This window comes from Mus pahari, chromosome 14 (assembly GCF_900095145.1).
Source record: "Mus pahari chromosome 14, PAHARI_EIJ_v1.1, whole genome shotgun sequence".
Taxonomy (NCBI): domain Eukaryota; kingdom Metazoa; phylum Chordata; class Mammalia; order Rodentia; family Muridae; genus Mus; species Mus pahari.
In genome coordinates, this window is record NC_034603.1 from 47442198 (window position 1) to 47456318 (window position 14121).

The 14121-nt window shown below is 50.2% G+C and overlaps 1 protein-coding gene and 1 non-coding gene across 4 annotated transcripts in view; both read left to right on the forward strand.

Moving 5' to 3' along the window:
* Rab11fip4 (RAB11 family interacting protein 4) overlaps positions 1–6013 on the forward strand; it is a 107309-nt gene extending 101296 nt beyond the window's left edge. For all 3 annotated transcript variants that reach the window (XM_021212448.2, XM_029545993.1, XM_029545992.1), the window contains one exon: positions 708–6013. In XM_021212448.2, the coding sequence (XP_021068107.1) occupies positions 708–824 (117 nt within the window). In that variant the 3' untranslated portion in view covers positions 825–6013. The remainder of the gene's footprint in view (positions 1–707) is intronic.
* Positions 6014–12782: 6769 nt separating this feature from the next.
* Trnat-cgu lies at positions 12783–12854 on the forward strand. The gene has a single exon. It is a non-coding gene; the product is annotated as a tRNA-Thr (tRNA).
* The last annotated feature ends 1267 nt before the right edge of the window (positions 12855–14121 follow it).

Here is a 14121-nt window from a genome sequence, read left to right on the forward strand (position 1 = left end):
TGCATACGTGTTTACTTGGTTTCTTAGCTCACAGCTTCAGTGCTTTCCCGTAGAAATGACAGGCCACACCCATGGCAGCAGGAAGGGAGCCCAGCTCCTAGCACTACAGCCCATCTTCTCTACATCAGATACCAGAACACTCAGTTGAGTTTTAGTGTGATACTGAGCTCCTGCATTCCTGACTCCTCTGGCCTCAAGGAGAGCAGATAACTCCACGGGGTCGGAGCAGCAGTTTAGCTGCACTTAGCTGTGAGAGAGCGGCTAGATAAGGCAAGGCTGGAGTGAGAAGGACACTGGTCTTGGTGGAGAAAAAGCTGGCAGCCCCAGCCCTGACTGTAAGTGCATCTGGCTAGTGTTCCCAATCTCTGAAAAGTCCCCATACTTTAGCCCCTTCCCGGGTCAATGAAATTGCCTTAGGCTCTGGTCCCTGCTTAAAATGCCCAGCTGAGCCTGGCGTGGTGGCGCATGCCTTTAATCCCAACACTGGGGAGGCAGAGGCAGGCGGATTTCTGAGTTTGAGACCAGCCTGGTCTACAAAGTGAGTGTTCCAGGATAGCCAGAGCTATACAGAGAGACCCTGTCTCGAAAAACCAAAAAAAAAAAAAAAAAAATGCCCAGCCGATCTGGGCGCCTCTGTCTCTGGTCACTGGCCCAGTGTAAGCCCGACCTGGGCTCAGTGTCTGACCCACCTTTCTCATTCCCTTCAGCTAATGGAGGCCCTGAAGGAGCAGGAGGAGATCAACTTCCGACTGAGACAGTACATGGACAAGATAATCCTGGCTATACTGGACCACAACCCCTCCATCCTGGAGATCAAACACTGAGTCAGGGCTGGCTGCAGAGTGGCCCTTGGACCTGGGACCTAGGGGCAAGCCTGCCTGAGGATGAAGAAAGATGCAGGCTTCCCCCACACTCACTCTGTAATTGTACCTCTGAGCACCCTCTGTGTGTATGCTGGTGTATGTGCAGGAGGCTGTGCACACATGGGCAAGGAGTGAGCTTGGGGCCATGGCTGTGGGTGACAACCCACAGTGAGCTGTGTGTGCACTTTGTAGCCCCTTTGTGAGGGGCAGAGGGGACTGGATGTGGGAGAGACACTCTCAGGAGTTAACAGCAAGGCCTGGAAGCTTGCATTTAGGATACTGATGAAATGATTCTACCTCTGGGATAAGGGTTAGAAGATACTCTCAGGAGATGGGTTCTCTCCCCTCCCCCACTGGAGTGGGGACAAAACTGTTACATTCTCCAGAATTTGGTGTCCTTGCCAACCTTTCAGGCCACCTTTCAAGCTGGGTGTTTTTTTTGTTGTTGTTTTTTGATTGTTTTTTGTTTTTGTTTTTGTTTTTTAGCTCAGAGGAGGAAGGGGTATTGGAGAGCCCCCTGCGGGCTAGCCCTCTGGGGTGCGGATAAGTAGGTCCAGTGGACTTGGGCTTACAGAGCGACCCACGGGCTGAGTCCATTGTAGTTTTCTGAGCACTTCCCAGGCTTGTTTGCCTACCTCTCCTTTCTGGTTTGGCTTTGCTTTGTTTTGAAGATGGGAAATACAGGCGGCATACAGGCCAAGAAGGGTAGGGTTCCCCAAGGCAGGTGTGTGTTAGCACTGGGGGCCAAAAGGAGCGATTGCCTGGGAGAGGGGTGGGTTTTCATGGCTGCATTGTCACACGTGACCTCTCTGGGTTCCATGCTCCTTAGTGAGGACAGGCCCGACTCAAGACTGGCACCTCCCCTCAGCTTTCAGACCCATCTGAATCAGGTCCCCAGTTAGAGAGCAGACACTGCTGGCAGGAGGTCCAGTGGAGAACACTGGGGGCTGTGAATACATGATGGGAATTCACATACACACACCCGTGTTGGGGGGGGGTTTAAAATGTGATGTGGGAGTAGGTACTGTATGCAGAATGTTCCAGATTATCTCAGTTGTACATGGCTTGTGATTGGTTGGCTTCCTTACCCCAGCTCCTATAGATGTGTATGGGTCAAGCCTTCCCCCTGAGCACATCTTATGTACAAAGGAAGGTCTAGGGATGCCAGGGGGGCTAGCGAGCAGAAAGGGGGCACAGTTGAAGGTAAATAGGGGATCTGGGTGTGTGCCCCGGGGTGTGTGCCCTGCTTGGCAGAGACGGGGCTGCGGTCAGTGTCAGTCCAGTCGCCGTGCTTTCTTTGGCTTTTGAGCTTCCTTTTAATCATATGCATGGAATTCATCTCATGCTGCCTAGATGGTGGGTGGGCCTGGTCTGCCTGGATGAGCCACACCAGGAAGATGGGAAGGCTTGATCTGGGCATACAAGGTTTCCTTCCCTGGGGTCTGGGAAGATAGAGAAGAGGGGGCTGGGTAGGGAGTCTTGTGAGGAGAACGGGAAGATAACCATGGTTTGAGGTTGGTCCAGGTGCCATGCTGGCGGAATGCAGAGGCCAGCTGAATGTAGGTCCTGGTAAGAGGGGCCTACGCTCGGTGAGCAGTTCAGACTTGAAGTTGTATGGGCCGCCTGCTTCACTCATATGTGGATTTCCAGAGAAGGCCACAGAGGCCCGAGTCACCGTGTCACAGAAGAGGAAGGAATCTATCAGGAAAGCAGGCAGGGAAGGAAGGCTTTAGGCCCAAGTTGTAGGGCTGGAAGAGTGGACTCCCTGAGGGCATGACCAGGTTTGGAGGCCCCTGTGGATCTGGACGCTTGCTATAGGCCTCTGGAAGAATGATTTCTGAATGTGGTCTGACTTCCATGCAACACACCTCAGGCGAAATCCAGCCTTCTTACAGAATACGCTTAGAAAACTTTGTCAACTTCTCCATAAGATCATGTTTGCCATTTCTCGTAATGGTGACAAGAAGTTTCTGTTCTGTTCTGTTTTTTTTTTTTTTTTTTTTTTTTTTTTTGAGACAGGGTCTTACACTGTGGTTCTGGCTTCCCTGAAACCTTAAACTCAAGACAATTCTCCTGTCTCAGCCTTCAGAGTACTGGGATTACAGGCAAGAATCACCACACCCATTTCACTTTTAAAATATATTTTTTAAAATGTTCTGGGTTAGAAGGCCCAGGGGTCCCAGTGCCACACCACCCATGGGAGGTTCCAGAACTTTCCTTGCTTGGCGAGAATCTAATCTTTATTGCTACTGCCTCCCTGGCTCATGATCCAGTTGTGAGTTTCCCGAGACTTTCAGGAGTCTAGATGTTCGACTTGGCATTCAGTTACATTTGGATTTGGGGTAAACAAGAGGTTTTAGAGTCACGGCATTCCATACTACACCTGGTTAGAAAGCGTTTTACCATTCTGATCCTCACGTGTTCTGACAGTTGGTACAGGTGTGGCCCAGGCCTTGGAATGCTTTAAGAAGGCCGCAGGTGGCGCCAATTTAGTTAGGTCTCCCGTGAAGAGGGTGTGGCTCTTTCCAAGTTGAAGGGTCTGCAGTGATTTGCCAAGGTCCAGGAAGGTTGGGACCATGTAGGGGATACACCTTTCATGTGACACTTAGCCATCCTTGTATTCCACTGGAAGCCAAACAAGATGTGCTACTGTCTCCCTGATTTGTTTCCTTTTATTTTTGAATTAGCCACTTTTTTTTTTAAGACCAGTAGTTTGTTTGTTTGTTTGTTTTTTGAGACTCTACAGAGTTAAGTTCCTTTTGAAAATTTTATTTCTGATATACTAAAACCACGAAGCTCAAGGACCAAGTAGAACACCAGGCCCTGAGCCTGAGTCTGCCAGTTTGGCAGTGTGCTAGTGTACCTGATGCTGGAGGGCCTGGGAGTGGAGCACAGGAGTGGCGTGAGGTTCAGCCCCTGGCAGCATGGGAAGAGGTCAATGACAGAACCACCTCTGACTTCCATATATAACTGGGAGCACAGGGTGGCCTTCCCAAGTGGTGTTCATTCATAGGTCAAGGTGGAGGCTTCCTAAATCCTGTGAAATGTCTGCCGAGGTCAGCAGGGCTGGAGACGCTTGCATGTGGCCCAGAGGATGGGTAATTATGCCACTCAGTGGTCCTTGTCCTGAGAGAGAGTCCAGCTGCTCCCACTGCTCTGAGAGTCTCACCCTAGATGGACAGGATACAAGTGGCAGCATTTCCCTGGGCGTAGGCCCATTGGGAAGTGGAGGCAGGTAGGCAGGAAGAGGTGGACCTTGAGAACAGCCCTAGACACAGTGGCCACTTGTCTCTGTGGGCTTTGTCCATTTCCTAAGGGTGTCTCCATTGCTTCCCTGTCAGTGCTACCTCAGCACCCAGCCCACACTCTGGAGAACTCTGGGCGATGGTCTGATAGCTAGGTAGTCCTGAGTTGTGGTCCTTCTGGTTCTGATGGTCCAGGGACTGTTGGTACATACGGGGCTGTGTAAGGGATCCCGAGACTCCAGCAAGGCCTAAGGAATCAGGAGGACTTGACTCATCTGAGGGGCACTGGCAAATCTACACCTGTCTAGACAGGACTGATGGAAGTGGGAGATACAGCGTGGTCACCAGGATGTCCAGTGACTCTGTAGAAGTCCAGGTGAAGCTCTTCAGGGCCTCCGTGATGCCTGTTATCCCAGTCTTCTCTCCTACTCCACCCCTCACGGGGCCCAACGGCTTCCCTCTGTGGTGGCTCCTCAGGCTGCTATCACTAGCACGCACTTGACGAGGGGCCTCCAGTTAGAGCAGCCACATCTTGGAAGGACCTCCCTGTCCTGACTTTGACCCTGACAGAATGTACTTGGAATGGACTTATCAGGAGAAAGTAGAAGTAGCAACCTTCAGGGAGGGACAGCTCTGTGGCTCTGCCATCTTTTAGCTGCTCTGCTAAGAAAACCACCACTTCTAGAAAAGGCTTTGTTTCTGAAAGCATAGTAAGGTTACAGGCCTTGTTACACTGCACTAGGAGCTGGACAGCTTTGATGTTCCTTCCTTGTGGACTCCTCTTCCCATTGTGACTGTATCGAAGGGATGCGCATTCCTGAGGTACCATATGGAGGGCAGCATCCCAGGCCACCTCTCCTACAGGCCTAAGTTCTGATGGCCCTGTCTCCTGTTGGGACTGTCTTCTTTACTGTTCTGCACTGTTTCTTGTCTGCATGGTTTGGGGTCCTTGTGCCTTTTTTCCTTGTTACCACCACACAGGATTCTCTGTTACCCACTGCCCCCTTTTGTACATCTCCTTACCCCATCTCCCCCAGTCCTGTGTGTACTCACATGTGCAGCCATGTGCCTCTACTGAGGTCAGCTGGCAAACACTTCACCCCATCGGCCCTGACTTCCCAGAGCTCCCCAACTCTGTTGACTCGGTAACTTTTGTACAGGATTTTGTTACAATCTTAAGCATAGGGACCACTTAATCCCCATGTGCCTGCAGCTAGTTTAGAAGCCCTGCATCCCAGACAAGGGTAGCTTTGTGCAGACCAGCCTCTCCCGCAAACCTCTTCCTCGTGGGTTCAGGTATTTATAAAAGACAGATCTCCTTTAAAATGAGGCCCTGGCCCCAGCAGGGAGGTGACAGGTCTGCAAAGCTCTGTGCATGGCTCTTCTGGAGGAAGCCCCAGCCATGTGGTTTCCAGTGCTTGGCAATACATCTGGGTTTGGGGCCATTGCCTCCCGTGTCTCTCCTGATGTGTGCTGAAGGAAGTCACTTGCCACTGTCCCTGCCTGCTATCACTACCTGTTCAGCCCTTCCTTGTCTGCTGGTGCTCAGACCAGAGTGCCGTTAATCACCAGACCGACGTCAGGACCCGCACAGGACAGCGTGTGTCAGCCGGCTGGCTCCCAGCTTCAGCTTCCACGGGGCTGGGCCTTCTGGGGCCCAGGTGGAAGAAGCTATAGGCAGATGGGCTCTGCCTTGCCAGGGATTGCAGATGGCCTTTGCTCTGGGGTTTGGGAGGAGCTTCCACTGTAGACCCCAGGGAAGGGAGAAAGGGGTACGGCCCAGGCCCTGAACTGTTCGTTTCCACTCTGTTCTCTCCAGAAACAGGCTTTCCGTGGGGGGCACCTTCCAAGGAACTGTATTGTACAGACCACAGTGTAAATAAAAAGTTGGCTTTTTGTGCCTGACTTGAGTGAACTTCTGTGGGGCACTGGGAGAGGGGATGGAGGTGGTGCAGGGGAGAAAGGCAGGCTTGTGTCCTAGCCTCAGAACCCAAATAAGGTCATGTTTAGTTCACAGGTACAGTATCTTTAGAAGCTGCAACTCACACACCCCCAGCCCCACTGGAGAAATTGTCACCTGTACTACAGTGCTGGAAGGTGTGGGAGTGAACACAGCTGGAGATGTACCCCTCCAGCCCCACCCCTGCCACCCACATGCTCATCAGGTCCTCCCGTGTGGCCCGTCTGGCAGCCTGACCCAGGGCCCTGGAGCTTGAGTTTGCTGCCTCTGGACTTCCACTCAGGTGGAGCCAGCATCTGGACTGACAGAAGAGAACTTCAGGATGAGACCATTTGAAACTGAGCTGGGTTCATTAAATAGGGATGGCAATCGGAGGTCTAAACATGCATGAGACAGTGCCATGCCGGGGATGGGACTCAAGCGTCTTAACAGTAGCTATGGATGTGGTTTTGTGGCTTGTGGAGTTACAATGCTCAAAGAATGTAACAAGTCAATTCAGTGTTTATAAATTAAGCATAGACTGTAACCCAGGTCTTTAATCTCAGTTCCTGGGAGGCACAGGCAGGTAGATCTCTGTGAGTTCACAGGCAGCAGGGTCTATATAGTGGGACTTACTCTCAAACTAACAGCTTTTATTTTTTTTTGAGACAGGGTCTCAATGTGCACCTCTGACTGGCCTGGAACTCACTAGGTAGACCACACTGGCCTCAGGTCTGCTGGCCTCTGGCTTGATAGTGCTGGGATTAAAGGAATGTGATAAAGGAATGTGATCTATAAATTGGTTAATGGAGTTCCCATCTTAAAAATTCTCCTTTTGCAAATGAAATGGTTCGGGGGTTTATGAAGCCTGTTGCTCGGGTTTAAGGGGGAGAGGGGCATGTGATAAAGTTCACAGACCACACAGGTAAGCTACATTATCAAGGGACTTCTCTGCTGCAATCTCATCTCTCAGTAGTGTGGTTTTTTTTCTTGCAGGCTATATACAGACGAGATCTGGGGATAAGGGACCCCTTTCCCTGTCATGTCCCTTTATTTCTCTGTCTGTTCTGTCTTGAGTCCAGCTTGCTTGATAGCCCTTTCCAGCCCATGGGGGGGGGGGGCTGGTGGGACATCATACTGCTTTGACCCAGTCCTTGTGTCTAACTAACACTGGAAGACTCCAGTGGGGTGCATACCACCCACTCCTGGTTCCAGGGCTGCCAGCAGATGCCCAACCCTACAGGTGCTGTGGAAGAATGGCCAGTGTTCTAACCATGAGTTATCTTGCCAGCCTATGATAACTCTCTCCAGTCCATGGCTTGCAATTTTATCTACAGCACAGAAGTCACAGAATCTGGGCACACAGAGAGGCTGCACTGGCTCACATGTATTTAGGGCCCACTGGGTGCCAGGTAGTGTCGAAGTGGTTTTGGAAGGGTGGCTTACTACCAGATGAGGACACTGAACCACCCCAGGGACCCAGCTCGCCAGTCACCCAGAATTCAGGCTCTGCCGATATGGAGATTCGTCACAGAGCAGGACTTGTTCAAGTGAGAGGAGGGACTCCAGTCCTGGAGAGGCCCCAAGGGGAAGGCGTGGCATATGTGGAGCTCGGAAGGTAGGGCACCTCTCCCTAACTGGGTTGTCTAAAAGGCTGAGGTGGGAGAGGTAGGCTAGGAGCTAGCACCTGGGGCTCACTCAGGAGGAACAAGAGAGGTCTGGGAAGGAGGGTGGGCCCACAGCAACCTAGCTTGGCTGCCTGGGTGGATTGACCGGGTCAGCAGTTGGCCAAGTTTTCTGGGTAAACTGGACCATAGGCCTAGTAGCTCTGGAGCCAGCATCTAGCCTGTCCTGCCCGGCAGCTATCAGGAGACTGGCAGTGGACGGCAGGGACTTCCCTCACTCTTCCCACCCTTGTCAGCCCCAGGTCATGTTTTGGGTCCCAGGTTTATAATCTAATTTTGGTGTCTCAGATTTTTTTTTGACTTGAGCACCATGGTATTACAAATATGACTTTTGTGTTTAATTAAAAAAAAAAAAAAAAAGCCAGGCATGGTGATGGTGGTGCATGACTTTAATGCCAATACCAGGAGGCAGAGGCAGGCTGATGTCTGTGAGTTCAAGGCCAGCCCAGTCTACATAGTGAGTTTGAAGTCAACTGAAGTTACATATACCTTGTCTCAACCCTACAATAACAAAAATTGAAAAGCATTGGTGTTTTTATCTTGATGTGTTTATATGTGAATGTGTGTGTTGTGTGTGGATGGTGGAGGCAGACATATGCCACGTTGCATATATGGAGGTCAGTACAGGCTTGGGTATCAGTCTTCACTTTCTCCTTGTTTGAGATGTTTCTTTGTTAACTCCTGTGGACACCGGGCCCACAAGCTTCTGGGATTCCTCTGCCTCCCACCTTCATGTAGCAGGGCAGGCATTGCAACCACCACTGCCTGCCTGCCTTTACAGGGTTCTTGGGACTTGAACTCAGGTTGTCACATTAGCCTGGCACTTGCTCAGGATGGGTTTTGATAGGCTTACCCCAAAGAGCACTAACTGCACACTTCCAGCACAGGCTACAGGATGACACTATGCCTTGGAGACTGAGATGGTCCACAGAGCCAGGGAGAAGAGCTGAGACAGCGGGCTCAGAGACAAGTCCGTAAGGTGGCAGGCTTTCCCAGTGTCCCCTCAGACGATGCACCTGTCTCTAAGGGAACCCACCTGAGCAGAACTGGTCCCCTAGCGTCAACCAAGCTGAGTTCTTACTCTCTAGGAGTCCCATGGACAGTCCTGTCACTGTCGCTGCAGGCTCACATTCAGGGGAAACTCCCATAGCCTGCTGCAGCTGTGGGTGATACTCAAAGAGAATTCTGTCTTCTCTCAGTTTCCTGAGGAGGCCCAAATGGTTAATCTCTCGATTTTGATGCTGAGAGCCTCTCTTTCCCCTCATAGTATGTTACACACTGCTGATCCTGGCTCTGGGGAGTCTGAGAATCAGAATCAGGAGTTCTGGGCCAGCCTAGGCTTTATGGGGCTTGCTTGCTTGCTTTATTTATTTAGAGACCTTTTCTTTAAATAAAAAAGAAAGGCACAGACCAGATACCATGAAGTAGCAAGGGTGTGTGTGTGTGTGGGGGGGAATAAGCAGCCCTAAGCATGGTGTGGAAAGCAATCCGACAAGACACTCGAGAGGGTGCTGCCTACACACTGAAGGCTGCAAGTTGCACCCTGCTGCTGACCCAGTATTCGCAGATTTATTTCGAGCTTTGTGGTGTCTGGGAAATTTGATCAACAGGAAAAGTGTCAGGTTGCTACAGACCCAAAGGGAAAGGGGTCTTGGGTGGCCTTTCCTACTCTGGGACCTAACCTTAGCAGTGAAAACTGAAGCAGCCTTTACATTATATTTTTATATATGGTGTGTGCGCATGTGCAGGGGCGCGCATGCCAGGCAGTTGACCATGGAGGCCCAGAAAAGCTTGCAGGAGGTGGTTCCACTGTGGACTCAGTCAGGCCTGGCATTGGGTGCTTGCCCTCACTGAACCATCTCTAGGCTGTTTCCATTTTTCGAGAGTCTCAAATAGCCCTTACTGGTCTTGAATTCCTGATCCTCTTGCCTCAATCTCAGAGTGCTAGGATTACATGCATGTGCTGCCATGCCCAGCTCCCTAATCTATTTTTAATTCATGCAGGGCCACAGTTAATGGCTAACACCTATTTTGTTGACAAAGAAACTGAAATTCAATAGTAGCAGTAGGGATGCCTGGCTCTTTTATTGTATGTACCCAGCAGCTCTGCAGTCTTATCTACTCCACGAAGAACCCAACCTCAAACCTAGAACAGAAAGGCACCGGAGCTGTATGTGACTGTCCCCAGCAGGGTATGTGACTGTCCCCAGCTGTATGTGACTGTCCCCAGCACGGTATGTGACTGTCCCCAGCAGGGCAGCTCTTTTACCTCTGTGGTTCCCAGAGAGAATGGCTTATCGTTTTTCCCAGTCTGAGTTCAGCTACAGGCTGTGTCTGGCTCACCTCCCTGCTGTATCCCTTGAAGGCTAGCTAGACTGGATCATTCCCTTGCTTCATATACAAAAATTCACTCAGCACAGGTTAAAAGGAAGCTAGTAACTAACCATGTTTTAAACTGCAACAAACAAAAAAGAACAAATAATCCAATTTTAAAAGGACATGAGGAGACATTTCTCCAAAGACGCACAAATGGCCAGCAAGCCCAGGAAAAGATGTCACCCAGTAATCAGCACAGTGAGGGTGGCCATTACACATAGCCAAGAAAATGATAAAGTGGCATAGAGGAGCTTGTGTGTTCTGGTGGGAATTTCAAACACTGGAGCCATTATGGAAACTGTGCAGATCCCTTTAAACACAGTGGAGCACACCTTCAGTCCCAACATTTGGAAGACAAAGGGGGTGCAGACCTCAGCCTGTTCAAGGCCATTCTGTTCTACAAAACACAAGTTGTGGGCTAGCCAGGGCTTCAAAGAGAGACCCACCCTGTCTCAAAATAAACAAAAATGTAAAAATAAAATTACTACAAACCCCACAGTGTCACTTCTGGGTGTGTATCTCACATGAACTTGCACACTCTTCTCATTGGAGTATTGACAACCAAAAAAGTCTACCAGGTAGTGACAGGTAAAGAGAATGTGGCATAAGCCTGTGAGAGAACAAGGTTCAGTCTGACAAAGCCAGCACATCCTTCTGACGTTACAAAATGGAAGCCGAGGAGCTGAAGTAAGTTGGTCCCCACCAGACACACTGCGACACGCTGCGTCATTCCTTAGACACGAAGGATTTAAGGTTGCCAACCTCTGAGAAGCAGAAAGACTGATGGTTGCCAGAGACCTGTGGAGAAGGGATATGGTATCTAAGGGGCAGGGTTTCAGTTCAGACTGGATCCCAAGTCCTGGGGCTAAAGAGTACCAGCTTGGGCAACTCAGCAAGACCCTGGCTCAGAACAGAAAGTAGAAAGAATTGGAGAAAAATACTTATTCCTCATGGACAGGACCTGAGTTTATTTCCGGGCACTCACTCAAAGTGGGGGGCTCACAACCATCCATTACTAGTTTCAGGGGACCCCATGCCCTCCTCTGACCTCGGCTGGCATCAGACATACACTTGGTGCACATACATACCTGCAAGTAAAGCACTCACACACACACACAGTAAAATTCTAAACAACCTCTTAGAGTGTGAGTTGGGGGGAGGGTGCTGGGGGGTAAAGGTCGGTGGTGGGGTCCTTGTCTACCATCCAGGAGACCCAGAGTTCAGTCCAGTCCCCGCAGTGAAAAAACAAAAACAAGAAACAACAAAAAAAAAAATTGTAGTGCTGTGTTGTACAAGGTACTTATGTCCAGTTAACACTATGTAAACTAAACAAAGTTATGATAAAAGTTGTGTTTTTAACATACATCCATAAAGATATCCCTAAGTTTTACAAATCTCCCCAATTTTACATTAAAAAAAAAAAGTTCTAGGGGGCTGGAGAAGATATCTTAGAGGATAAGAGCACACTGTCTGCTCTTCCTGAGGTCCAGAGTTCAAATCTCAGCAACCACATGGTGGCTCACAACCATCTCTAATGAGATCTGGTGCCTCCTTCTAAGTCTCTAGGCATATATGCAGGCAGAATGCTGTATACATAATAAACCTTAAAAAAAAAAAGTTCTACCCATAAATAAGGACGAACTTACTAGTTATAGCATGTTGGGCACTAGCATGAGCCCTCTGGCGGGCGTTTCCTTCGCCAGGCTGTGCTATCCTACTTACAGGAGTGCACTTAAGAAGGCTGGTGAGTGGGACCTTTGACTGCCCGGTTGGCATCACAGCCCTGCACCAAGGGAAGGGCCACCTTCTCCTCTCTCCTGGAACAGATGCCGTTGGCATAGGATTCAGAGATCTAAAACTTTAAAGACTTTTTTTAAATTACAAATGTAAATAATAGATCTAGGAACTAGGATTGTAACTCAGTTGTGTTAGTTCAGCATGCACGAAATCCTGGATTCGATCCCCAGCATCCGGTAAAACGGGCCTAGTAGTCCCAACCCTTGGGAGATGGAGGAAGGATCCTGAGTTCACAGCAAACTCCGTGAGAGTCTAACGTCTGCCTGGGAGTGTCTGTCTCCAGTCATACCTGACGACGGCAACGCCGACGAAATGGAGGACCGAGGAGACAGTGGGAGAAGCACCCCAATTCCTCATCCATCCCTCGCCTAGAATTAAACCTAAAACAAATTAAAGTCCCGTCTATCCCTCGATCCCGGTCTCCCTCCGATGACCTCCCTCCGTCTCGGCAGTGTCGCCCTCCGGCCTCGCCCTCTTGGCCTCCGTTATCCACCCGGGGACCGTGCCGGGTCCCCGCTGATCACTCGCTGGTTCCCCGATCCAGGGAGGGCGCAGTCGTTCACGCTCATGCCGGGCCTCACGCACAGCTCTGAGGCCTCTCCCGGCTGTATGAGGCTCGAGCGGGGTGGGGAGAGGATGGCTCCGCGGCCGCCGAGGCCACCGAGGCTTTCCCGGGTCCCCAGGGCGCCCGTCCGCCGGCAGCACAATCCGCTAAGGCCGACGCCGAGCGGAAGGAGGCCGGGACCCGTCAGTCAGAGCCGCTCGGTGGGCGGGTTTTGCGTGGAGGCGGGGCCTAGGCGAGAGGCGGGGCTTGCCCGCCTCCCCGCCCGCACCACTTCCCCTCCACTGAGAGCTTCCACCAGCCGCTCGGCTGTCAGGCGCGGTGGCCAAGTGGTAAGGCGTCGGTCTCGTAAACCGAAGATCGCGGGTTCGAACCCCGTCCGTGCCTGCGTTTGGGAGTGATACTTTCATGTAAGCTGTTGTGTGTTTTCAGCTCCTTTTTTTTTTGTTGTGCGGAGGTATGCCTTCTCTGTGAATTTTCCTTCCCTACAAGGTGCGTGTCGCCGCTTTCTCCTCTGCTCAGCCAACTGCATCACTTCCCCCTTCTTTCCCCCCCCCCCGCCGTTCCGCAGGCGCTCACACCTTTCTCAGCTTTGAAGTTTTATATCAGGCCCCCACATAGTTGTGACACTTCCAAGTCTTTTGTAAGGTAAGCAGACAGATTTCATGTGACAGGACGCCCAGTGCTTCAGATTCCTGATCCCATTTTGTTTGTTGTTTTAGGATATGGTCTCCTGTGTCGTGCCGTGCCGGGATTACTAAGGTGGCTTCTCTCTTCAAAACTATACTAAAGGGTAAGCGATTTTTCGTTGTTTTCTTGTTTGTTTGGTTGTTTGTTTGGTTGTTTGGATGGATGGATATTTTTGTTTTGGAGACAGTGTCTAACCACATAGCAATGTAGCTTTAACTATCCTGGACCTCCCTATGTAGACTGGGCTGCCTTTGAAATGTCCACCCACCTCTGACTCCCAAGCCCAAGAGTAAAGCCTTGAATTTTATGCCAGATCCTGTAATTTTCAATTTTGTAACAGTTATCATATCACTCTGGTTTCATGAATAGAACTCCACCTCTTCATTTCTAACTCATACTTCTGTTAATGTGGCTTCTCCCATATTAAGAATTATGTGACTCCCACCCCCTAAAGCCAGTCAAAATCCTCCTTGATGGTGGGACCAGAGCTGCAGTGGGAGCCACAGTGCAGCCATAATGGTTTGTGGGCAACTCAATCTCCAGGAAACTTAAAGCAACGCAGTTTACTGCCAGCCCTCTTCCTTCCTGTGAGAGAATACTATTTGACTAAAAAGCAGAATTTAGCAACTGTACCTCTGTGAGTTTTACTTCAATCTCCTGGCCCTGGAGAGACACCTTCCCGAATCTTTCATTGTACAAAGAAATCCAGATTCCTAAAGTACTCAAACCAGGTGGATGTTGAGTTTCATGGGATCCCTGCCCATTCAAAGACTTTCAGCAGACACCCCAGAAGTCTCTTTTAGTCCCCTTTCCAGTCACCACTGCATAAACACCAGCCATTTTCTTTGCTTCTGTACTGATTGTTTATTTTGTTGACTTGGGGTCTAACTGGCCTGAGCTCTCAATGAACCCCCTTCTCCTTCCCAGGTTTTTTTTTTTTTTTTTTTTTTTTTTTTTTTTTTTT